Genomic DNA, 23,954 nt, shown 5'->3' on the forward strand with positions numbered 1-23,954 from the left:
GAGTAGAGTCTCATATCCGCAGCTATACATATAACAATTGCCGTGGCGATTGCTTTAGCCCTGTTTAAATCAGTAGGGAATAGCTGCCTAAACGTTGTGGGGAGAGTTTGTAGCGTGTGTGCTGCTGTTGGTTTTCCTGCTAAGCTAGTTTAGCATAGCGTGTAGAATGTTGTTCTTCCGTGGTGGGCGTGTCAGACAGCACGTTGTCTGTTATGTCGAGTGGGTTGCCATGTTGAGCGCATTATATTTCCCACAATTTAAGCTTAGTATTATTCAAACGCATTGTTCGGTTCGTAATGCGTACCGAACCGTAAGCTTTGTACCGAACGGTTCAATGCGAATACGTGTATTGTTACACCCTTAATGTATATAGTAAATATGGATAGTTTGATGGAAAGCACAAGATTAACAGACATTGTATCTAATAAGCTGATTATCAAAAATAATTCCATTTTCAAGCAGGGACATGTGCTGTGTCATACCTTGTAGCTGTTCAATAAGAGTCCAGGCCATCCTAGACCCTTGAGCGTCAAAAACAACATGGCCCTGAAAGAAAAAGGCAGAATTTAAATGTTTTAACATCCCCTTCCATCAGAGTGCTGCCGCTACCCCCACCCTCTCTCTCTCATATTACTATCCAGCACTCTCAACCCTTTCTCACTTTCTGCAACTCCTCCCTCCTCTGGGTTTTGTACTTACTGAGACTCCTTCGAAGGAGCTGGTGTTCAGGGCTCGGTAGATCTCAGCTGTGATATCTCGGTTGTTGTAGTTGAAATCTTCTAGCCGGTGACCCTTTGCCTTTAGGGGTCCCACGGTTTTGTTGAGGGCCAGGGCTAGAGCCCACACAGCATCGTAGGCCAGGGGGGCCTCCTGGAAACCGCCTGTCTCCTCTGGATTTTTACCCCCGAGTTTAGACATTAGCTGGGCTAGAAATTCCTGAGATGTCTGGAGAGGAGAGATCATGGCAAGAGATAGTGCTTGGTTACACGTGGATGATGTTCATGCCATTAAATCCTAACATCAGTTGGTCTGATTGTGTTGATAGCAGTTTTGAGTGATTCAAATTGTAATATCATTGAGGTGAACTTGTTTTCCTTTCGCAAACTGAGTACCTTCATGAATAACTCAAGCGTTATTCTGAAGTGGAGATTTTTTGCTTATTGTAACTTGACCCGTATTAGACATTTCTGACCTGATGTGCCAGAACAGTGCCTTACAAAACCCTTACAAATTGCCACTGCAAATATAGTTCATATGATTGTATTCTGCGTCCCTATAATTAAAGGAAAGCTAGAGCTTATAACAAGTTTTGTAGCTCGGCCCCTCAGTTCTATCAGTTATGAAAAGATTATACCCACCAAAGTACTCTTTGCAATACATTTTCATTATGGGTTTATAAGTTGTGCCACCAAATTACCTTAATTACCACATAAAGGAGGTGTTAACCATTTGGCTTGACTCCCATACAGTTATGGAAGGGTTTGCAGTGATGTTGTATAATGATGCATAATGGCTGATTTATTTAGGCACAATGTGCATCAGATGCTGTAGACTGACAGATTCTTTACTGTCCGTTGCATCCCTGTTGTTGTTACCACCAGTTAGAAATAAAAATAGAAGTTCATCAATTTATTGACTGAAGCATGTTAAGTATATATGTATGTGAATGTTAGATCCTGACGGGCGCCCCTATAGCCCGGTAGCCCCGGTAGCCCTTGTAGCCCCTGTAGCCCGGTAGCTCCTGTAGCCCCTGTAGCCCGGTAGCTCCTGTAGCCCCTGTAGCCCGGTAGCCCCGGTAGCCCTTGTAGCCCGGTAGCTCCTGTAGCCCGGTAGCTCCTGTAGCCCTTGTAGCCCGGTAGCCCCTGTAGCCCGGTAGCCCCTGTAGCCCGGTAGCCCCTCTAGCCCGGTAGCCCCTGTAGCCCGGTAGCTCCTGTAGCCCTTGTAGCCCGGTAGCCCCTGTAGCCCGGTAGCCCCTGTAGCCCAGTAGCCCCTGTAGCCCGGTAGCCCCTGTAGCCCGGTAGCGCCTGTAGCCCTTGTAGCCCCTGTAGCCCGGTAGCCCCTGTAGCCCGGTAGCCCCTGTAGCCCCTGTAGCCCGGTAGCCCCGGTAGCCCAGTAGCCCCTGTAGCCCCTGTAGCCCGGTAGCCCCTGTAGCCCGGTAGCCCCTGTAGCCCATTAACCCCTGTCATCAGTGTATAAATGGGTGTGAATGGATGAATGATGACAAGTAGTGAAGAGAGTGGTCGGGAGACTAGAAAAGCGCTGTACAGTACAGTCCTTTTACCATTTGCTTACTGGTGACTAAGGGCTATAAACCAAGACCAGATCAAAACTCTGGGCGCCCCTATAGTCCGGTAGCCCCTGTAGCCCTTGTAGCCCCTGTAGCCTGGTAGCTCCTGTAGCCCCTGTAGCCCGGTAGCCCCGGTAGCCCTTGTAGCCCGGTAGCTCCTGTAGCCCCTGTAGCCCTTGTAGCCCCTCTAGCCCGGTAGCCCCTGTAGCCCGGTAGCCCTTGTAGCCCCTGTAGCCCCTGTAGCCCGGTAGCTCCTGTAGCCCCGGTAGCCCGGTAGCCCCTGTAGCCCCTGTAGCCCGGTAGCCCCTGTAGCCCGGTAGCTCCTCTAGCCCTTGTAGCCCCTGTAGCCCCTGTAGCCCGGTAGCCCCAGTAGCCCTGTAGCCCCTGTAGCCCGGTAGCCCCTGTAGCCCAGTAACCCTGTCATCAGTGTATAAATGGGTGTGAATGGATGAATGATGACAAGTAGTGAAGAGAGTGGTCGGGAGACTAGAAAAGCGCTGTACAGTACAGTCCTTTTACCATTTGCTTACTGGTGACTAAGACTATAAACCAAGACCAGATCAAAACTCTGGAATGACCTTACCTGAGATTAGGTTTGCTAAATCTAGTACTACGTTTAAATCTCTTTTACGAAAAAACATTTTAATGGCACTGCCTAGGCGTATATGTGCAAGCCATTTTCCTGGTAAATACTTGGTAAAATGAAATTCAACTGTTATGCTCGCAAGACGGATAGATTGCAAAATCCTGTCTTATAGTGTTTTATGCTACTGTTCAGTGTTTTGGTGTCTGACAAACCTTGTCAAACCTAATTAGATTATATCTATCTATTCAATAAGGGATTTGGATTCCCCACTCATTTCAGTGACACCACTGAGGTTTCAAACAATCACATAAACAAAACAAACAACACAAGAATTACCGCCTAGCAGTCGTACGGCTCCGTTTACAGTTGCAGTCAGTCCAAAATGTCATCATTTTACATGTGTGATTTTGTGATAATTAACATATGAATTCTTGAGTTATGGCCAAAGACGTGATTTGTGAGGTCAAAGTGACCTCATTGAGAATGACGACCAAATTTTAATCAGTTTATCCTTGAATCCAGACAGTGTGTCAGATTCGCGTCTGTGACTTTGCATATATTTGCACCGCACAAAAAATTGTCTTCGCGTTTTGATTAGTCTACAGACTTATTCACTGAACAACTCTTTTGCTCTCACTAAACTTCCTGGGTTTAATTAAACCAAAATGCATTGCATGCATCATTATGTGAATCCATCTTCCAGCCTGTCAGCTCCTCTAACACCTATGCCTGGAGTGGAGACAATTATCACCTTCATTTCAGACTGTCTCATGGGGTGCAGCCTTTGAAAACCCTATCCTTTTTAATCAGGATAAGCTATTAAAAACTTGCATGTCATCATGTGTTACAAAAAATCTATAGAAACAGGTTTCTACCATCTATATCAAAACACCCCACTGCCAACCAGCAGTATACCCTTTACAGATGCATTTAAAGAAAAACTAGTCATAGCACGAATGCACTGTGCAGACTACATAACAATGTACCTTTACTAACAACCGTTAACAGCTTGTGGAATACATCCAGTACTTTCAAAAAATACACATGAGCCAAGCAAGAGCCAATGGTAAGTGACAGGTCAATCTACCCATCCACTGCTGTGGATAGTCATGGTCCTCAAAGGATCACATCTAATGATTTGTTTAACCCTCTAACATCTTTTTTTTGTCTTCACCATCAAACCACATTTTACACAAAAAAATCTAAATGTAGGGCAAAGATTGCTATGAAATAGAGTGGGCACACTCATGCTCCCCAGATGAGGAACCCTGTCTTTTAAAGACATATGAGCTTTCCTCTAGTGCCACTCACCCTAAGGACACAAGGACAAAAAGATCACAGAGTTCACACGTGTTCCCCAACCTCCTCTAAAATCCAAACTTGGTTGTTTATCATCTAGTATTAAGGGGTCTGCACATGATCTATCGGTTACATTTAACTCAAACATCAATCATTTGACAACTAAGAACCGAGGTACACTCATGCTTTGCTTAGCTGTGGACAACAGCTAAAATGAAATTACTTTAACAGTTGCAGATCTTGAGAAAGTAGTCCATGACTTTATTTCCTCTCCCATGGACTGCTGTAAGCTGCTCTGGCTTCAGCCCCATCACAAAACTGCTGCTAAATGTTCAACAAACTCTAGCTCTAGATCACAATCACTACTATTATCACAATATTTCACACTCTCCTAGTGAGTTTCAGAGATGCTTTTAAGATTTTGGGAGTAACTTTTAAGACTTTGCATGGTCAGGTCCCTAGTTATTGGTATGTTAATCCATTATGAGCCACAGCCTGAGATCCAGGGTCTCACTGCAACCATTCACCTTGTTCCCCAAGGTGACCGGGCCTTTTCTGCCTCAGTTTTGGAACTCCTGCCTGCATATCTCAGGCTAGCCAACTTTGTCTCATCTTTTAAATCACCTCCTTAAACTTTTATCTGGAAGCCTTTTCTTTGTTGTTTAGTTGTTACTAAATATGTAAGCATTTTTACTCAGTTTTACTGTTAAACACTTTGCTCAGCTTAAAAAAGTGCTACAATATTAAAGTTAATATAAGTTATAATAACCAATAACTATAAAACTGTAAGTATGTTTTTTTTCTATCCAACACTATTTCTAACTATTACCTGAAAGGCTCAGAGGGGCCAGAAAAGGTCACAGTCACATCGGTTCTGATACTGACAGAAGCATCTGGAGAACATCCAGGACACGCTACTAGAGACAGCACGTCAACCTGCTGCTCCCAGCTGTGCAGCCAGCAGCAGCACTAACAAACACAATAAAATATCATTGGTGTCAATGATCAATCATCACAGTAAAAGCCTACAGTATCATCAGCCATGTGCCAATGAACAGAATTGGAAAGTATTTCAGCTCTATTGTCGATAAAATAAATGACAAAGCAGGGAATATTTTTAATACTTTTTCACCAGATGTCTGTTGCCAGATATGTCACAACACAACCACTGTAAGGTGTTGCAGAAACTACACATTTGAATCACAGATAAGGAGCCGTAGATGCGACAGAGTATGATTTGAGTCATAATTGACAACTCATATGTAGTATCCCTGACCGGTTACTAAGTGAGAAACGTGACCTACACTGGCTACCTGTCATTTATAGAATTGATTGTAAGATTTTGTTATTGGTTTTTATACACTGTCAGGCTCCGTCTTATATCTGTGACCTTGTCACTAATAGCCTTTTCCCGTTGTGGAAACTTACTCTAACCTGAACTTTTAAAAACTTGTGAGGCTTTAATACAAGCTTCTTCCATGCCCTTTTCCTGAATTTGACAAATTGGGACTTTCAAATATACAACATTAAAGAGGCCACAGCGAGGTCTGTTCTGTTTAATAAAGTGAGGGAGGTAGAGAACGCATGTGGAGAACAGCGGAAACAAGGGCAGACAACGTGACAATGGCTACATGTTACACTATGGTTGGTTAAGTTCCTGCTTGGTGGGTGACCAGGCATTTGCTGTCTGACCGGCTCATGATCTCAGGCAGGCATAGCTTTCCCTTTAGAGCACAATCCTCAGTCATATCTTATGGCTTCCTCCCAAACGGTTAGACTTCTTTGTGTTTGTCTGAATTTTGATCTCTTTTTTTTATTATTATGTAGAGAGCTGAATACAAAACAAGTGCAGACACGTACATAAACACATATACGAGCCAAGAAATTATACAAAGTAAGACGAGAACAAAGGACATAAGGACACTGAGGAAAATAACATAGGTTTAGACTGAGGAGTATAAAAGTGAGAGGCAGGGGTCCAGCAAAATCTATGTAAGTGTATGTGTGTGTGTGTGTGTGTGTGTGTGTGTGTGTGTGTGTGTGTGTGTGTGTGTGTGTGAGTCCATTCATGCGTGATCCGTTTGATGGGGGAGTGAGGGGTGTTGATTTAGGTTAGGTAGTAATATGGGATATATTTCAATCAAGGGTGCATGTTTGTGAGTGTCAGATAAGGAATACATAGGGATCATGGTACATGTGTGACGGCTGATATGTGTGTGTGTGTGTGTGTGTGTGTGTGTGTGTGTGTGTGTGTGTGTGTGTGTGTGTGTGTGTGTGAATGATGCTGTGTGTCTTCATTGTGAATGGTGGACCCTCAAAAAGAGTTGATGAGTGAAATTTGTGTAGAGATGAGTGAAAGTTGAGGGTTTTGACAAATTGGTTCCAAATGAAGTCACAGTCAGCGGTTTGTTGTTTTAATGATCAGATCGTTTTTCCATTGATATGTGTTCAATTAATAGGTTTGTCCATTGTGTAGTACTGATTTTGTGTCTTGATTTCCAGTTCATGAGGATGGTTTTCTTGCCGATGATTAGAGCTATGAGTATTCTACTGGATGGGTTGTTTGGGTTAATGTTGGATATGTCTCCAAGTAAGCAGAGGGGAGGGGAAAGCGGGATGTGGCAGCCCAAATGGAGAGAGAGGTTGTCGATGATGTTCTGCCAGAATTGCTGGATTGGTTTACAGTTCTATGTGGCATGAATATAGGTGTCTGTGGTGCTTTGTGTGCAGTGCGGACACATTTCAGGGTCTGTGAATCCCATTTCAAACCTTCTTTTCTCTCTGTAGTGTACTCTATGAATAATTTTGAATGGAATGAGTTGAATGTTTGTGTTTGTGGATGTGGAGATGATGTTTTTACAGATTTGAGTCCAGAAGTCATCACTGGGGATGATTTGTACGCCTTGTTCCTATTTTTTGAAGTTGAAGGAAGGGATATTGTTCGGCCGGATGCAGAGATTACTTTATAGATTTTGGATAGCAATTTTTTCCTTTTAGTGATGTTAAAAAGTTCTGATGTTAGTAGAGGAGGATTTGAGTTAAATCATTTAATGTTGACGATTTTATCTGGAGGTATTGTGAGAAGTGATTTTCCCCAATTCCATGCTTCTGAACCAAATAAGAGACTGAGACTAAGGTGTTATTATGGAAGATGTGTTTGAGATGTGCGATACCTTTAATAGTCCATGAAGAAACATTTAGTGGTTTTCTGTTCATTAAGAAGTCAGGATTGTTCCAGATGGAACTTTATTAGGTGAGATTGTGCTGATAGTTATTTGGTAGAATTTCCTCCAGGCTGTCAGAGTTGCAGCTATGGACATCCATATAGTCTGAAATATGGATGTCTTTACACAATGTTTGTTCTATATCTGTCCATTTGTGAATGTATTGGAGTTGATGAGCAATGAAGTAATGGAGAGAGTTTGGTGCTTCCAGACCTCCTTGGGTTTTGGATTCTCATTTTATCTACTGTTGTATCTTGTATCATGTATCTTCATGTTTTCTTTAAATTTCTGTTACTGTTTTACTGTAAAACACAGTCTGTTAAACAAACATTAACATTCTGGAAGTTGCTCACTATGCACATTTACATTACATTTATTTGACAGACACGTGTGTCCAAAGCCACTTGTATTTTTTTCTCATTCACCAATTAGGAGCAATTTGGGGTTTCGTGTCTTGCCCAAAGACACTACAACAGGAGGAGCTCTGGGATCGAACCAACAACTCAAGTAACAGCTATCCACTCTACCAAGTGAGCTCCATATGCTAGTACAGAAACTAGATAAATTATTATTATTTATCTCAGTGATTAAAAAAATCACACTGTCAAATCGAGCCAGAGAAAGTGTGATTGGTAATTGGTTTAATCCGTTCCGACACAGAGCTGAAGATGAAAGGGAGAGGCAGCAGCCTGTTTTTTTTCCCTGGATGCTTTCCTCGCCTCACACAGCCGGTATCACTTCACCGCATTTTGATCAATAAGAGGCCATAAGTGCTCCCCTGTTTACTCAAACAGAACTTCCAGACAACAGGGCTGGCAGATAACGAGCTCTGGCCGTTCATAAAAATCCACCTTCTATGTTTCATGGCGTTTTAGTATCAGCACCAGCAAGCACCTGCAGCAAAACAGTAAGCCTTTTCACCATGTTTCAGATTGAAATGACTATATATTCAGGTCAGGTCAAATAAAGGTTTCATACACAATTAATGGGAATTCCTTACAAGCAATGAATTACGTTTGCCAACAAAAGTGAAATTCTGTGTTGATCTATTGAATTGGAGACAAAGGATGGAGATGGATTTCCTCCTGTTGTTCATGGAAGTACTCTTTTGACCAATTCTCTCACAATTCAGCCACTTCCAATTATTTTACAATCTTAATGGGGCATGTTGTTTTAAAAGCACACATTTACTGGATATTGCTAATTAAAGGTTTTAATGTAACACATTTGCAGTGGCAAATAACAAACAGAGTGCTGCCTCAATTCTGTTTTTTACAACAGAAAGAGGAAAGGTTAATATTGAACACGGTCCTACTTTCTGCTTCCAGCAACTAAGCATGGTTACGATTTGGATTAAGACAAACCAAAGCATTTAGTTAAGGTTAGGGAAAGATGGTGCTCTCAGTTAAATATCTTAAAGACAAAGCTAGTTTCTGAGCACTAGTGGAGCCATGCTTTTCTTATTTAGTCCTTGTTTTGTTTGAATCAGTAGGACGCACACAGGGATGTACATGCATGAATAGATGGGCAATAAACATTGCTGCTGAGTAACAGCACTTTGAGCACTCATATGAACCATAACATATAAAATATAAGGTGATGGTTCTTATATTAAAAAAGCTGTCTGTCTTTACAAGTCATCTGGTCTAATAGGACTCTTTCTATGCTTTTTTTTTTCATTGTAAAAGAGAAATAAGCTGCAAATAGCATTCAACTTGACTTGTTTCCAGTGTAGCTTCCCTTGTTTCAGTAATGTTCCAGACAGATGGAAGCTTTTTGCTGCACTACTATCAATGCAACATGTCTTGGAAATCTTTGAAACAAAGATTTGTAATGGACTCTGGTGAATATCCTACCTGGAAAAGGTTGGGAAATCCCAGAAAAACACACATTTAATAGTAGATCTATCCCCATGGAAGAACCACACTCAACTAAAGGTAAACCAGAGTATACACAGCTATGCTTTTTACACAGTTATTGTATTTAAAGTGTATTAGTGCATTCATTATAAATTCTCTTCAGCGTCTGCAGCTGCACATGTTTCTGTTGAGCACCACTGCTACATTATGAGATATTGTGCGTCTTACCAGGTTGGAGGCTCCCCGCACCGTCTCTGGGTTGAGCATGACGATCTCAGTGGTCACATGACCATCCACTGCCTCTGTCATCTGCTCAATAGTACAGTTAATGGAGGGGTCCTTGATCTTGAACCAGTTGTCTGCGTACCAGCCGATGAGGAACCATACATACTTCTTCCCATACAGCTTCTCCTTATACACCTGCAGAGGGACAGTGCAGCGATGAGATCAGGAAGACGAATGTGACACATGAACAGCTACTGAGAGGGCAAACAAAGACATTCATATTTCATACATTCAGAACTTGGGCAGGTAATACTTAAAAACCCAGAAAGAGTAGGCTAGATGTAGAAAAATGTCCAACTGAAAACCCAGGTCAGTGTTGCCAACTCTTTTCCGAAGCAAGTGAAAAAAAAGCAGCACTAGCTCAGAAATCCCTACAAGTCGGCAACACTCACAGCCCGTCCCTTCAGACCTCCCTACAAGCCACTCCCCCAAATTATCATTATGAACGTAAACAACAAACATGGCTGTGAGTTACTTTGTTAGCTTTAGGCAACAAACCTACTTAGTTAGGTTTAGGAATAGATCAGGAAATACCCAGTTTGGTTTAGGCAACAAAACTACTTAGCTTTAGGAAAAGGTCGTCATTTGGGTTAAAATAACTGAAGAAGTGTCGTTACTGAAGTTACGTGAAAATCAACGTTTCACATGCGGAACAAACAGCGGTTTCCTGGAGTAAAGACTGCTTTGTGTTGGACCCATCAACCTCCCCTCACTCCCACCGTTTGTGTGCTTTTGCATTCTTTATACTTTAAACCAACATTTTAAATAATTTCTTGGGATAAGAGTTAGCATCATATTATTAAAATGTTTTCCAACTAGACAACTAGAAACCTGCTTTTATCTCAGATTTCTAATTGCTTCAGTGCTGTGATCTGTACGCGAGGAACTTTTAGTTACTAATAATAACATTAATTCTGGCAAACAAACATTAGCATGAGCTGCGTAATCACCATAGCAAGCTATAGCTGACAGTAAAAATCTTTGGAAGTTGCTCACTATGCACATATGCACACAGTAAAAAAGATTTAAAACACGAGTATCTTCAACAAATCCATTAACGTACTTCTTTCAGATTGAAATTCTGTAAACACAGTAAGAGCAGTAAGATGACAAGACATGTATTTTATTATGATATGGCCATTGGTGCATAAAACCAATAACAAACCTACACAAAATCTAAACTTTAAATCTAAATCTAAACAAGTGGTAAGTTTACATCAAATTTGTGATGGAAAATTGATAGCAAAACAGACCAACAAAAAAGGAAATAAATGCCTGGATAGAGAATCTACTGGAATCTAATGAATAGCGGCGATGAATGTCAAAAATGTGCGTGCACAAATTAAATCCACGCACGTGGATGGAGAGGAGCTGTGTGTGCAACTAAAGTGCCGTAATGCAAATCACTTTTGCGAGCTCTTTCAAATCACTCACACGCAGAACATTTCTGATCGTGAGAGCATTATAATAAACTGTGAGGAGGAAAAACACAACACGAACATTGCTCTCTATTTAGCAAAACTTTCACCTGCTCGCGAGCAAGTGGTAATCTTTTTTTTGTCCCTGGAAAGAAATTGGCGACAGCTCGCCTTGTGTGATCACTACTGCGCTTGTGAAACTCTTAACGGAGATGAGAAGGAAGTGGGATTGGGTCACTCAATAGCTACTTCCATCATCAGCTCCAAAAAAACAATGTATTTCATTCAGAATGTTATTAATTAATCTTTCATTGAAAATGAGGCTTGTCTGGGTAAACAGGGTGTTTTTATCATTCTTTGTCTGGCATTTATATCTTGTAAAAAACACTATGTAACATGCAGCCCCGATAACTACATGATAACCACAGTCCAGTCTTGGACAGAAGATTACATCTAGCTACCTGCTTCTATCAAGTCATAACTCTTCTTTATAACCTCAATTTGTGCAACTTTAGCAAAGTGTATTAGGTCAATGTTCATCTTCATTTAAATGTGCATTCATATGAAAATCGTGTTTTACTAACATAATATGGCTAGCTAACTAGCACAGCTAGCTGTACATCTGTCCCTGCTGTCTTAGCTGAATCTTTACCTTTAATGAGAACATGCAGCTGGCTATCAAGAGTCATGCTAGCAGAATACAACTATTTAATAACTAATTGGCTAAAAAAATGAGCAATAGCTATTGCTAACTTATATATAAATCGTTTTTCACTGGCTGATATAACGTTAGCCATTGTTAGCGAGATTACTCTCTCTGTAGTAAACATAACAGTGATCATTCTGGGTATGTCAGCTAACTAAGCTAGCAAACCACAATTTACATAATTTCATTCTCATATCTGTTAAGAGCTGCAGTACCAATCAAAAAAGATAAGCACTATAGCAGCTAGAGATATTCTGCCCGTGAATGACGTGAAAGCGCTCGGTAAAGTAATATGCTTGAGTTGCATGTGCGACTTATCTATATCCACGTGCATGGCTCTCATTGGCGCTTGTTTTTTGGATCTATTTGCTGTCATACTTACTGGATGTACTCACAATAAGTGAGGGGATAGAAAACTTTAGTAATTAAAACCCAATATAAACTTAGTTTTAGAAGACTCTTGCATTCAGGCACTTTGTTACGTGTCTTTGATACTTTAAATTCATGTCAGGCAAGTCTGTCACAAATGAATTTGAACAAGAGAACTCATTACCTCACAGAAGACTTTCCTGGCCTCCGTCTCATAGAACAGGCCAACAATTATCCTGGCATCTTGACGCTTGGAATTGAAAAAGAAAAGGACACACACAGGGTGGAGATAAAGAACACAAGTTAAAGGCCCTGCAGTGTGGATAGGGAACACAGGAGCCCACACAGCAGTAGACTTCCTCTCCACTGGGTTACATCCATGCTACCACCATGGTTTCTGGCCAATTAATCTTGCTCACCAAAACTAGGCCGGCATGCTGCGCAAGGTCATTGTAAAGTGTATGTGTGCCAGGAAGGAAGCTAGTCAAGCTGACAGTGGTGGAGGAAGGAGAGGAGGAAGGAAGGGAACAAGGCTAAGCTAGACGTTCAAGAATTTCTTATCAGAAACGTTCAGATTTTTTTTTTTTTTTTTTTACATATACTCATTATTGGGTTTGACATTTATTAAGCAAACAGAAACATTCACTGTCAGAGGGCAGATGTAACCAAAACAAGCTTAAACTGACAGCAAAACACACTCACTCCCCACATACTGTATTGGTCTTGGGCTTCATAGATGCAGTAAACACTGTTAGATGTAGGCATGTAATCCAAGCAACAGAATAACAATCTTTGGCCAGTACTGTATGTTCAGACAGCTGCTGATCATTTCTGCTCAATTATGTTTTTGGGAAAGCATTCAGACGGTAAAGGGGTAACTTCCTATTCCATAAACTGAAAAATACATGGCTGTTGTATATCTGATAACACTGAATGGTATCTGGACAGATGTTTTGGTGTCTAAAATCAACAAAAAAATGAAAGTTCCTTGTAATAGCTTTAACTAATGTATGAATGGCAGATTGCCCCCTCCGGGTTGGGAGTGAGTCACTGCCCCAAGCGAGAGAGTTGAAGTATCTCAGAATGAGATCGCGGATACTAGCGGCTGAAATGAGCTTCTTGTAGGGAGTCTGAGCTCAGATATATAGAGGGAGCTCGGACTAGAGCCGCTGCAGCTTTGCATCAAAAGGGGCCAGCTGAGGTGGTTGGGGCATCTGACCAGAATGCCTCCTGGACGCCTCCCTTTAGAGGATTTACCGGGCGTGTCCAACTTGTAAGAGAGCAAGGGTGGGCAAAGAACACGCTGGAGAGATTATTTAACTTGTCTGGCCTGGGAACACCCCGGGACGACCTTGAAAATGTTGCTTAGGAAAAGGACATCTGGAATAGCTCTCTAAGCCTGCTGCCCCCAAGACCCGGACCCGAATAAGCAGTAAGAAAAGGATATATACAATATGAACTGTAGTACTCAAAGTAGTATTTGTTCCACACAAGAAGATGGATTAATAAAATTATCTTTTTACACATTTCTATCAGCAATAAAGTGTACTTGAAATCGACAGCATCTCTCTCTCCTCTGTGGTGCTGGAAGATGCACAGCAGCAGCTACTTTTCAACTGTATTCAGATTTTTATTATTATGATTATTCATATATTTATTATTAGGAATAAGATGAGTAAAAGCTAAATCAAGTGCTTTATAAATGTTGTATCTGCCAATTCTGACCACCAAAACTATCTGTTTTTCATATTTTCACGTTGGGGCTTCCCAGCATGGCAAATTGCCGTGTGCCACCAGTCACTTGCCCAATGTAATATATTAATTATCGGGCCAGATTATTAACTGATAATTGATCACAAGGAGGCAAGACTACGCCATCCATTTGAGTTCGAATGATTTTTAAAACAATATAAGATGCCGCATATAAGATGCCACAACCATAATGGAAAAAAAAACACTGACTATTTCAATAGAGAACTTGTCCCTCCCTGAATCTTTTTGGAGATGGACATATTGTAGTGATCATGAATGGTGCTGTTTCTCTGTGTGATTCAATATTAGCTTCAGCATTTGTCATAGTTTTTTTTACCACAATTTGAGCCAGAGCTACAGAGATGACTCTACATTCTGGGCATAAGCCTGCTTCTGTACTTTCTGGGCTATTGTTGCCATGTATCAACGAGCTGTCTGTGGTGAACAGGCCAGACAAGGCCTGACTGATTGCTGTTCAGCTGCCTGGTATGTAAGTATGGGAAAATCTGGCACCTTGAGGTTTTTGACAGCCACAGCAGGGTCGGTGAGGAAGCTCTGACGAACGCTGATTTCAATCCCTGCCTCCTTCACCCTCTCCTCCAGATCATCCAGAGTCTGCCAAACACAGAGAGACACACACAATCATGAGAATGCAGAAGATGACAGGGCGAGAGAGACAGCAACCAAAATAGGAGTGAGAGGGATAATGGAATGGTAGGTTGCAAAAAGAAATTTGAAGAACGGCAATTGAAGAAGGAGCAAAGCAGTGGGGAGGAAGATGAGTTGGTGGTTTAGAAAGATGATGGCGGGTGTGTGGGTGATGATACCAACAACAGCAGGTGACAAGAGAGAGGCAGAGAGAAACCAATCAAGGGAGGTTAGACGTCATAGGTGATGAGGGAAATAAGGGAGGGGAGAGAAATAAGAAATGAGAAAAATATGAAAGTTCTGGAGCAAAGCACACCAATGATGTTTTGAAACTTTGAAACACATAAAGCCCTCTGAGGCAAATTTGTTTGATTTTGGACTGTACAATATGGATTGAAGACAACTTATTAAAATGTTTAAACGCCAAGTATTGCTCTTACTATGGCCCCATGCACACCACTTCAACATGTGCAGAAATTCAAAGCTTGACAGGCCTGCTGTGCCTCGTTACTGTTGCTAAGCTATGAATGTGCAATCACTGTTAAGGGAAGGGGTTTAGCCGTTCACAGCGTTCACAGATGAATATAAAATATAATCACTCAGCTGGGAAGACATTTTGGAAATTGAAATTATGAAAGTACCTTTTAAATGACAACAAGGGGTGTCTTGTTGTTTAAAACTCTTATATAACGTCGGTGCTCATAACTATTTTAGATAAATACACAACTCACTGATGTAAAGACTTCTGTTGTTTGCTGAATGGTGGCAATCTTGGTCCATTTCCACTTCTGGAAGAGTTGCACTCGAGTGGGGTTGTGCAGCGTGGCAGACGGATGAGTGCGAAAGAAGGTGGGAAAACGCTGGCGGTTGGATAGAGCCGGCGAGCTGGAGCCGTACGACAACTGAGACACAGGGAGACAGAAACATTAGAGCCAGTGTCTTCCTGATGACTTCAACTTACAGTCCTGTGTCCAATATCTGTCAAATAGTCTAACCAAAACCAACAATTTTTCATTTTAGTCAAACATGACATTTGTCTTGATGAAAAACACAAGTTGAGTGTTAAGACTGCATGACTGGGTTCACTAATGATGCTGGGGTCAACATGACCACGACCAACATGCAAACCTCTAACTTGTAGATTAGTTTTAGAGACAGGAAGGACAGAGACAGACTGAATGTCGCGACCGCAGCGATGTGTGTTTGTTTGAGACAGAGAGAAAGTTATCGAGAGAAGGGAAAAGAAGTCGGAAGGTAAAGGAACGTCGGTGACGTTTTCATTTTTCAAATTATATTTTAGTCTTGCCTTTTTTTGTCAACAATATTGCATATTTCATATTGTCACAGTTGGTGTTTAGTGGGGACAAAAAGGGCATTGACAAGTATATTTTGCTCTAGATTTCGTTGCTCAGTTCCAAATGATCAAATTCGTCAGTTTGGTCAGCGGCCCTACGCATCATTCTATGAATCTCTACATGGCTGTACTTATGAAAGGAGTTAAGAAGGAAGTCAGATGAGGTATTATAAAGAGCGATACAGTCTACTTAGGGAGGAATAATGTCCCATGTGTGTTATATTTTATCTATCTTTTCTTAATCAATCAAACAATGAACTTGCATAATGTAAACAACAGGAAGTGCAGTGACATAATTCAAAAGTGAATAGTTCCGCTGCACTATTATTTATTCAGAACAACTACTCAATTCATACAATCTTTTTTGCCACACTTTCCATACCCGCCTTAAATATCACCCAACGTAATCTTAATTCATGGTTAAATGAAAACTTCTGTGGGAGGCTAGAGGCCCTGCAAACAGCCGGTAATAATACAGTACATGATAATTGAGCCATAATCACTTTACAGTATCTTAATGTTTGGTATGTATCCAAATCATACTGAATCAAATGTGTTGCGCTAATTACAATTGTTTGTAATTAATTAATTAATTTTGCAGTTTTAGTTAGTACAGCATGAAGTGGACAATGACAATGAAAGATGGGTCACGTCTTACTGTAGTAACTGAAGGGGAAGCTCGTTCTAAAATAAAAATAGCAGTGCATATAAAAAAATGAAGGAATAAGTCTGAAACATTTTGAGTGTGAGTGCACTTTCCTAGCATTCCCCAAAGAGCAGAATGACATTACTGCTGTACTTTGCTCTTAACTCAGAGATGTCATGACCTCCAGACAGCCACACTGATGTGTAATTGATCTGTCTGTTGAATTCTACATCATAGATGTCTTCAATAGATAGAGGCTGCATCCCTATCTAGTCGTTATGCAGCAAACAATAGATGTGGGTCTTAACGTCATTAACAGGGCAGCAGCTGTTCATGTCAGCATCCCCTAACTTTAACTTTCTGGATGTAGTTAGAGCAGGAAGAAGAGGTGGATGAGCCATTATAATCAGATGTGTTCTTGTGCAAGCAATTATCATTAGGTAAATACAAATCCTTAGAACTATTCTTTTAAATATCTATAAGCCGCCAAAATATTCAGCCACATTTTTTGATGAATTTGCAGAACTGATTTCCATTATTGTAACTGACGTTGAACATTGATAACCCAATTGATAGAAATGCGTTCCTTTATTCTTGAAAACTTTGGGCTGTCTCAGCATGTAAAAGAGCCTACTCACAACAAAGGCTATATACTGGACCTGGTTATCTCCAAAGGTCTTAATATCTCCAATGTCATGGTCTTTGATGCTGCCTTATCGGATCACTTCTGTGTTTTGTTTGATATGACCGTCAACTCTGAAATCGTCCAAACATCTGTTGATGAGTTCTCTGCATTTGTCCCATCCCTATAAAGGGAGCAGTGGGCTGCCACTGGGTGCAGTCAGGGACACGTTGTAGCCAAGGATCGAACCGCCAACCTTGCGTTTACCGGACGACCCTCTCTACCCATGAGTCATGGTCGGACTGGGAATATTGTTGAGCGGTGGAAAGAGCACTTTTACAGAGGAACCAACACGTCCTCTGTGAAGGAAGCAGAGTTTGAAGACTCGGGGGAAGACTCATCCATATGCCTGGCAGAGGTTGCTGAGGTAGTTAAAAAGCTCCTCAGTGGCAAGGCGCCAAGAGTAGATGATGCTGAAGGCTCTGGAGATTGTTGGGCTGTCTCAGCTGGCACACTTCTTCTGTGTTGTTTGGAGGTTGGGGACAGTATCTGTGGAGTGGCAGGGGTGGTGGTTCCCAATTTCAAAACTGATGAGTGTGTTCAAATTATCGGGGTATCACACTGTTTCCGCAGTGTTTTTGCCCAGCTTAGGTTGTTAGTCTGGTAGGGGCCAAGCAACTTAAAACTATCAGCCTGCTCCATCTCTGTCTTCTTGATGGTGAGAGGCTGCGGAGGGTGGGCTCTCTTCCTGAAGTCCAGAATTAATTTCCTTGTTTTGTCTATGTTGAGAACAAGGTAAATTACCTCCCCAATAGGCGATGAATTTGTCAACTTGTTCCCTGTATACTGATTCATCCCCACCCTTGATCAGGCGAACGATGGCCATGTCATCTGCATACTTAATAATGATGTTGTTATTTTCATTGAAAAGTAACAACATCAAAGTATGGGTGTACTCCACCATGACGATGCAGCTCTGTTGTCGCCAAGCTCACCTAGCTACAATAACCTCGCCCTAACATGCTGCACAGATAGAAAAAGTAGAGACAACAACAAGTAGAGCGATAGGTAAGGCCTGACTTGGAGAGCACAGCCACGAGCGCCATCCTCCACATTTGATGTGTTACATGTCAAAAGGTGTGCCGTGTTCAAGGACTGTCCCAGGTCTGTCCCAGGTCTGTCCCAGGGCTGACGCATAGAGACAAGCAACCTTTTAGGCTCACATTGACACCTACGGGCAGTTTACAGTAGAGTCAACAAAACTTCATAGAAGACTCACAGACAGAAAGGTGAAAGTCCTTACCACGATGAGGTTCCACATGCGAGAAGCTTCCGCCACCAGGGTGGACACAGAGCTGCAGCCTGGCATCAGCACAATTTTAATGGGCTCCGTGTACAGAAGGTCATACAGCAGCTTGGTGGCCTCACCTGGATCACACTTTGGACACACAGAGACACAGACAGCAGGAAAGTCAGCATAAGAAACACACTGTGCCCAACATCCTACAAAAGTGTCATCAGATGAATAACACAGGTATGTGGAATATGCAGGATGACCACAGGTTTCACAATGAAAAGGCATTTTTATGACAGTAAATACAGTTACTTGTAGCTAAAGCAAGTTCTAAAATTATAATAGGAAAAGAAAGAACACAGAGAAATATACTGTTCAAGAAATTAATCCGATAAGGATATAAAGTCTTATAAACCTTAGATTGATTTTTACATGAATTCCACCAATATGTCCATATCTCCATCAGAGGGAAAAATACACTGGACCATGTTCACACAACTATTCCTGGCAGCTACAAAGCCCTCACCCACCCCACTTTGGACAATCAAATAATATTTCCCAGCTCCTGCTGTCTACATACGCCCAGCTGATTAACAGGCTAAACCATCAGAAAAAAACAGTTAGAGACAGATGAAGCTACAGCAGCTCTACAGGACTGTTTTGGATGTACAGACTGGCACATGTTCAGGGACGCCAACATTCAGGAGAATGACATCAATCTGGAGGAATATACATCAACAGAAACATCATATATCAGCAAATGTGTTGATGAGAGCTGTCAAGCTGTCAAGTCTGCCCCGCCTCCAGAGGACCAGCCATTGTCAGTGTCCCCAGAGGACTGACTGACTTTATATAGGATAGTCATAAACAAGCCTAAGTTTTGCTGAAAAGACTCGAAATGAATGGGCTGCGATGGAACCTTGCTCATAGAGGGCTTTATACAAGCTAAATGGGGCTTCCTTCAACAGATTTACTATATTTCAATCAGGAGAGACTTCATGAGAATTTAACGATAATTGATTACACATGCATAAAAATGGAATAGTGCAAAGTCTTTGGCGATTGGACTACATCCTGAAGTAGGATAATAGAGGGGTAGTGATGCTGAGGTCAGATAAGGCCTAATCCCCCTGGAGTTCAGGGACTGGTGGTGGTGGTGATGAAGGGAGTTGCTGCAATCCAATGATGATGATGAGGAGCGTGACTGTGATGCTGACTGGAGGTTACTGGGGTGGAGGAGGCTCACATCCGATTGTGCTGAAATGACAACTGACAGCAGCAGGAATGAGAATCTTTTTTAAAGTTTGACAGCAACAATGTGATTGGCTTAAGGAAACTGTGCAGAATCTGGTTAATGTAAAGTGAACACCCACAATCAGCTGATAGAGTAATCACAGGGAGAGAGAGATTATGAATAAAAAGGAGTGTAAAGAGAGTTTTCCTGACTGAACTTCTGCTTAAGCTTCATATGCTATCATAGCAGACTCAATTACTAGGCACAAAAAGCTAACTGACACTGGGTAAGGAACTCACGGCAGGTGTGTGAACACCAGTAGTGGGTAATCAGCAGTAGTGGAATCAGAAAGTGAGCCAAGAGAGGAGCCCCACGCCAACAGCACACCAAGGGTGTTTATGTTACCAATATTTTGGGAGGACGGAATTGTCCTGACCAATATTTCTCATATAACGTTTGCATTCTCTCCTATCGCACACGCACAGAGGGACTGAGGAGCAGAATTGCTTGTTGAAGCCCACCGTCTCTGAATGAAACTGACCGCTATCAATGAGACTATCTGTGGTGGTGAGGAGACTGGAGAAGAAAGAGAGTGTGGAGCACAGTGGCGTCTCCATTGCGCTCTGTGCGCCTGACAGCACGTATATGGTCACTGCAGCGATGTCACACACAAAAACTACATGAAGTAGCATGTAACAAAAAAGTGTTTCATTTGGAGATGACAAATTTATGTTTGAATCCATGCTTGACATATATTTGTATCATCTTTGACGCATGGTGTATCTGCATCATGAATGAAGTGACAAAATGTGCGTGAGGTTGAGGAACGTCAACCCTATTCTAATGTAACATCTGATCGCACATATATTTGCATAAACATTGCTTTGTTATACAAAATCAGGGAAAACTTTCAAGAAAGTCAACACTTTTCAATTTTGTACTTGCTGCTTTGAAAGTGGTCTGTGTGGAGTAATATGACACAATGACAAATGTTAAAGCCATGATGACATAACATTCAATCTTCCAAACATGATCATGAAATGATTCATGGCCACCACACCGTCACCTTCATCAGTTCAATAGCTTATTGATTCTTAATTGACGATAGGCTGTAAATGGAAAGCGAGGAACACAGTTGTGTCGATCAATATAATGAGGCTTGATTGGTGGGTAAATGTTTTCCCCGGCGTTACGCAGAGACATGCTGTCTCAGGACTCAGGTTGAGTATGGTTGTATGAAGCATGATGTACAAAGAGCAGTGTATTTCATAATGAATTCTGAACTTGTTTTAGTGAGCGGTGTGTTATAGGTGTTCATACCGTGTTTAGTTTCCCTCCACTTTCAACAGTACACACACCAGTGGTGGGCCGTCTGGGCCAGCAAAGCCTTCTCTGCTGGCCTAAACAGAATCACAAAGTTATAGCTATTTTATAGTTTAATACTTTTCATAAATACACTACATTTATTATCATTTCTAAAAATATTTTTCCCATTAGCTTATTTTCTCATTGCACAGCTACTGTCCTCTGTTGCTCTGCTTCCTTCTTGTTTTAAGTAGAGCTTTTATCCAATCAGATTTCACCTCTAGGTAAGAAGAGAGGCCCGAGGCCTTCAGACTCACAAGTGAATGCATTTGCAATTTAAGTAAATGGGGACTATATTGTTGATTGTCATAGTCTTCAACCAATCAGATCTTTAGTTTGATTGATGATGTTGGGCGTATTCTTTGACGTGCCAGAGCCTTCTAGAACGAACGGTATTTCTGGCTGACAGCGTCAGGGAAGCGTTGCACATTTTACGGCTAAGAATGCGCTTTATTTGCACTGAATGTCTTGGCATTTGGTAAGTGAACTGCGTTTGTTTTTTTTACATCTAATATCTGAATGGCCCATGCCCTCGAGTGTGTAGCAGAATGCGTGTTCCGCTGCAGGTCTGCTGGATTGATTTGTCATCATATGAATATATGTGACTGGTTATTGTGAGTTTGTTGTTGTCATTGTGTTAATTATATTGATTTTGACTACATGCATTGTCCGTTAATTACAAAGCATACCATCATGCGTGAAGTTATTGTCTGGACAATTTAAGCTTTTTGGGCTGTTTTCTTTTAGAAAGCAAGAATTATGGTCTGGAGAAATGGGGATTGTGTGGTGATTGCTTTAGCCCTGTTTGAATCAGTAGGGAACAGCTAAACGCTGCAGGGAGAGTTCGTAGCTTGTGTGCTGCTGTTGTTTTCCTGCTAAGCTAGTTTAGCGTAGCCTCCCAGAACACACGTGCGGTGCCTCAGCTGTGTTCTGTTTTGGTTTTTTTTGTTCCGGGTTCAGAGGTCACAAAGCCCGTTGTTACACCCCTAGAAACAAATAATAACCTGTAGCTGTGGCGTCATAGTGAGGGTATTAGGAGGTTCACCTGTAGTAGGACAGCACTGAAGGCCCAGGTATAAAATGCACGGCCCGCCACTGACGTATACACACACTATATGTATTTAACAGATATTACAATTTATTGCTTTCCTAGTGTATTACCAAAAAATCCCATCAGTTAGTCCAGTAGATTCAAATCCCCTAAAAAGTGTCTGCAGGTCCTTGAAAACCCACTGTGTAAAATGAAAATAAATCCTGATTTACAAGTGTTTGAATCAAAATAGACACATGTCACGTAGACTGCACCAATTTTCAGCTGTATTTTTTCATTTTTAGCAAAAAAATAACCCCATCAGAGTAATTTGAAAGATGCTGTACTCAAATAAAAACTTAAATGTGCAACGTGTAAGATCTGGCCAGAACTTTAGAACGTTGAGAAATCAACTCACATTATCAACAAAATGAGAAGAGGTTACAGTGTTGACGTTAAGTATTCGTATTGTGCTGCAGTGACATCTACTGAAATAAGCATGCTAACCAGCTAGCCTCTGTCCGGTCCGTCTTGTAATACCACTGAGTCACTGTAGCGTCCAGTCTGTCCTCAGTCCAACATGAGAGGACCAAGAAAAAGAGCTGCCCTGTCTGTGTACGTTTTATAGTTTGTATAGTTCCAAAGTGGCAGAAACAAGAAAACGACAGTTTTTGTTTCATAACTGCTAATTGCTAAGTAAAGGTCCCTCCACTCTTTTTATATCCTCCTTCTCTCTCTGCGGCTGTGAAATTGAGTGGTGACAAACTCATAAAAAGTATGAGTGCTCACGGTGAAAAACAATGTCAAACAAATGGATAGTATGGCAAATAGATAATAAAAAGAAAAGAGACGATGTTAGTCTATCATACAGCGGCGGTAAGAGGGGCGATATGTTCCCAAGATATTCTTGCCATAGATACAAAACCCATGCACAGCCCTGGGATGAAGGGCTCCGTACAGTAACTTATTCATTTTATTTACTGCAGCTGCTCCAGCGCGAGGCCTGAAATCCCAGATGAACTGCGGAGAAGACGTCAGGGTTGCAGAGCTGGCGCTAAGCTGAAGACGAAGAGGAGGAAGTATAAACCTTCGGTACCGGCAATTTTAATGGGGAACGTGAGATCTTTGGCCAATAAGACGAAGAAGCTTGGCGCGCTGGTAAAGACCCAGAGTGAGTACCGCGAGTGCAGCATCATGTGTTTCACTGAAACATGGCTGCACTCATATTTCCCGGACCACAGTGCAGCCTTACCCGGCTTCAGGACTGTTCGGGTGGACAGAGACGTTGTACAGAGCGGTAAGAAGAAAGGTGGTGGGATTGCAATGTATGTGAATGAGAGGTGGTGCAATCCCGACCATGTGTGTGTGAAGGAACATTTCTGTAGCCAGGACATTGAACTTCTGTATTATTTGCTGAGGGAGTTCCACAAGATTCTGTGCTTGGACCAATTTTAGTTACCTTATATGCTTCCTTTAGGCAATATTATCAGAAAACACTCTATAAACTTTCATTGTTATGCAGATGACACTCAATTAAATCTATCAATGAAGACAGATGAAACCATCCAGCTCACTAAACTTCAAGCATGTCTTAAGAATATAAAAACCTGGATGACCTGCAACTTCCTGATATTAAACTCAGACAAAACTGAAGTTATTCTACTAGGCCCAGAACACTTCTTAAATCAGTTATCTAATGAAATAGTCTCTCTAGATGACATTGCGCTGGCATCTCGCAGCACTGTAAAGAATCTCTGAGTTATCTTTGATCAGGATTTGTCCTTTAACTCCCAGATAAAACAAACTTCAAGGACTGCCTTTTTTACGTAACATTTAAAAAATCAGGCACATCCTGTCATTCATTTTTAGTTCATGCATTTGTTACCTCTAGATTAGATTACTGCAATTCCTTATTATCAGGCTGCTCTAATAGGTCTCTTAAATCTCTCCAGTTGATCCAGAATGCTGCAGCTCGT

At 41.6% G+C, this 23,954-nt stretch overlaps 1 protein-coding gene across 2 annotated transcripts in view; it reads right to left on the minus strand.

Annotated features, from left to right (window-relative positions):
* gabbr1b (gamma-aminobutyric acid (GABA) B receptor, 1b) overlaps positions 1-23,954 on the minus strand; it is a 160,415-nt gene that overhangs the window by 40,028 nt on the left and 96,433 nt on the right. For both annotated transcript variants that reach the window (XM_068710790.1, XM_068710789.1), the window contains exons 8-14: positions 18,359-18,493; positions 15,165-15,335; positions 14,299-14,400; positions 12,218-12,283; positions 9,484-9,675; positions 700-945; positions 483-546 (exon numbers count right to left, since the gene is read on the minus strand). In XM_068710790.1, the coding sequence (XP_068566891.1) occupies positions 483-546; positions 700-945; positions 9,484-9,675; positions 12,218-12,283; positions 14,299-14,400; positions 15,165-15,335; positions 18,359-18,493 (976 nt within the window). The remainder of the gene's footprint in view (positions 1-482; positions 547-699; positions 946-9,483; positions 9,676-12,217; positions 12,284-14,298; positions 14,401-15,164; positions 15,336-18,358; positions 18,494-23,954) is intronic.

This window comes from Cebidichthys violaceus, unplaced genomic scaffold, assembly GCF_023349555.1.
Source record: "Cebidichthys violaceus isolate CVI_PGR_0920_01 unplaced genomic scaffold, fCebVio1.0.p SCAF_16, whole genome shotgun sequence".
Classification (NCBI taxonomy): Eukaryota; Metazoa; Chordata; class Actinopteri; order Perciformes; family Stichaeidae; genus Cebidichthys; species Cebidichthys violaceus.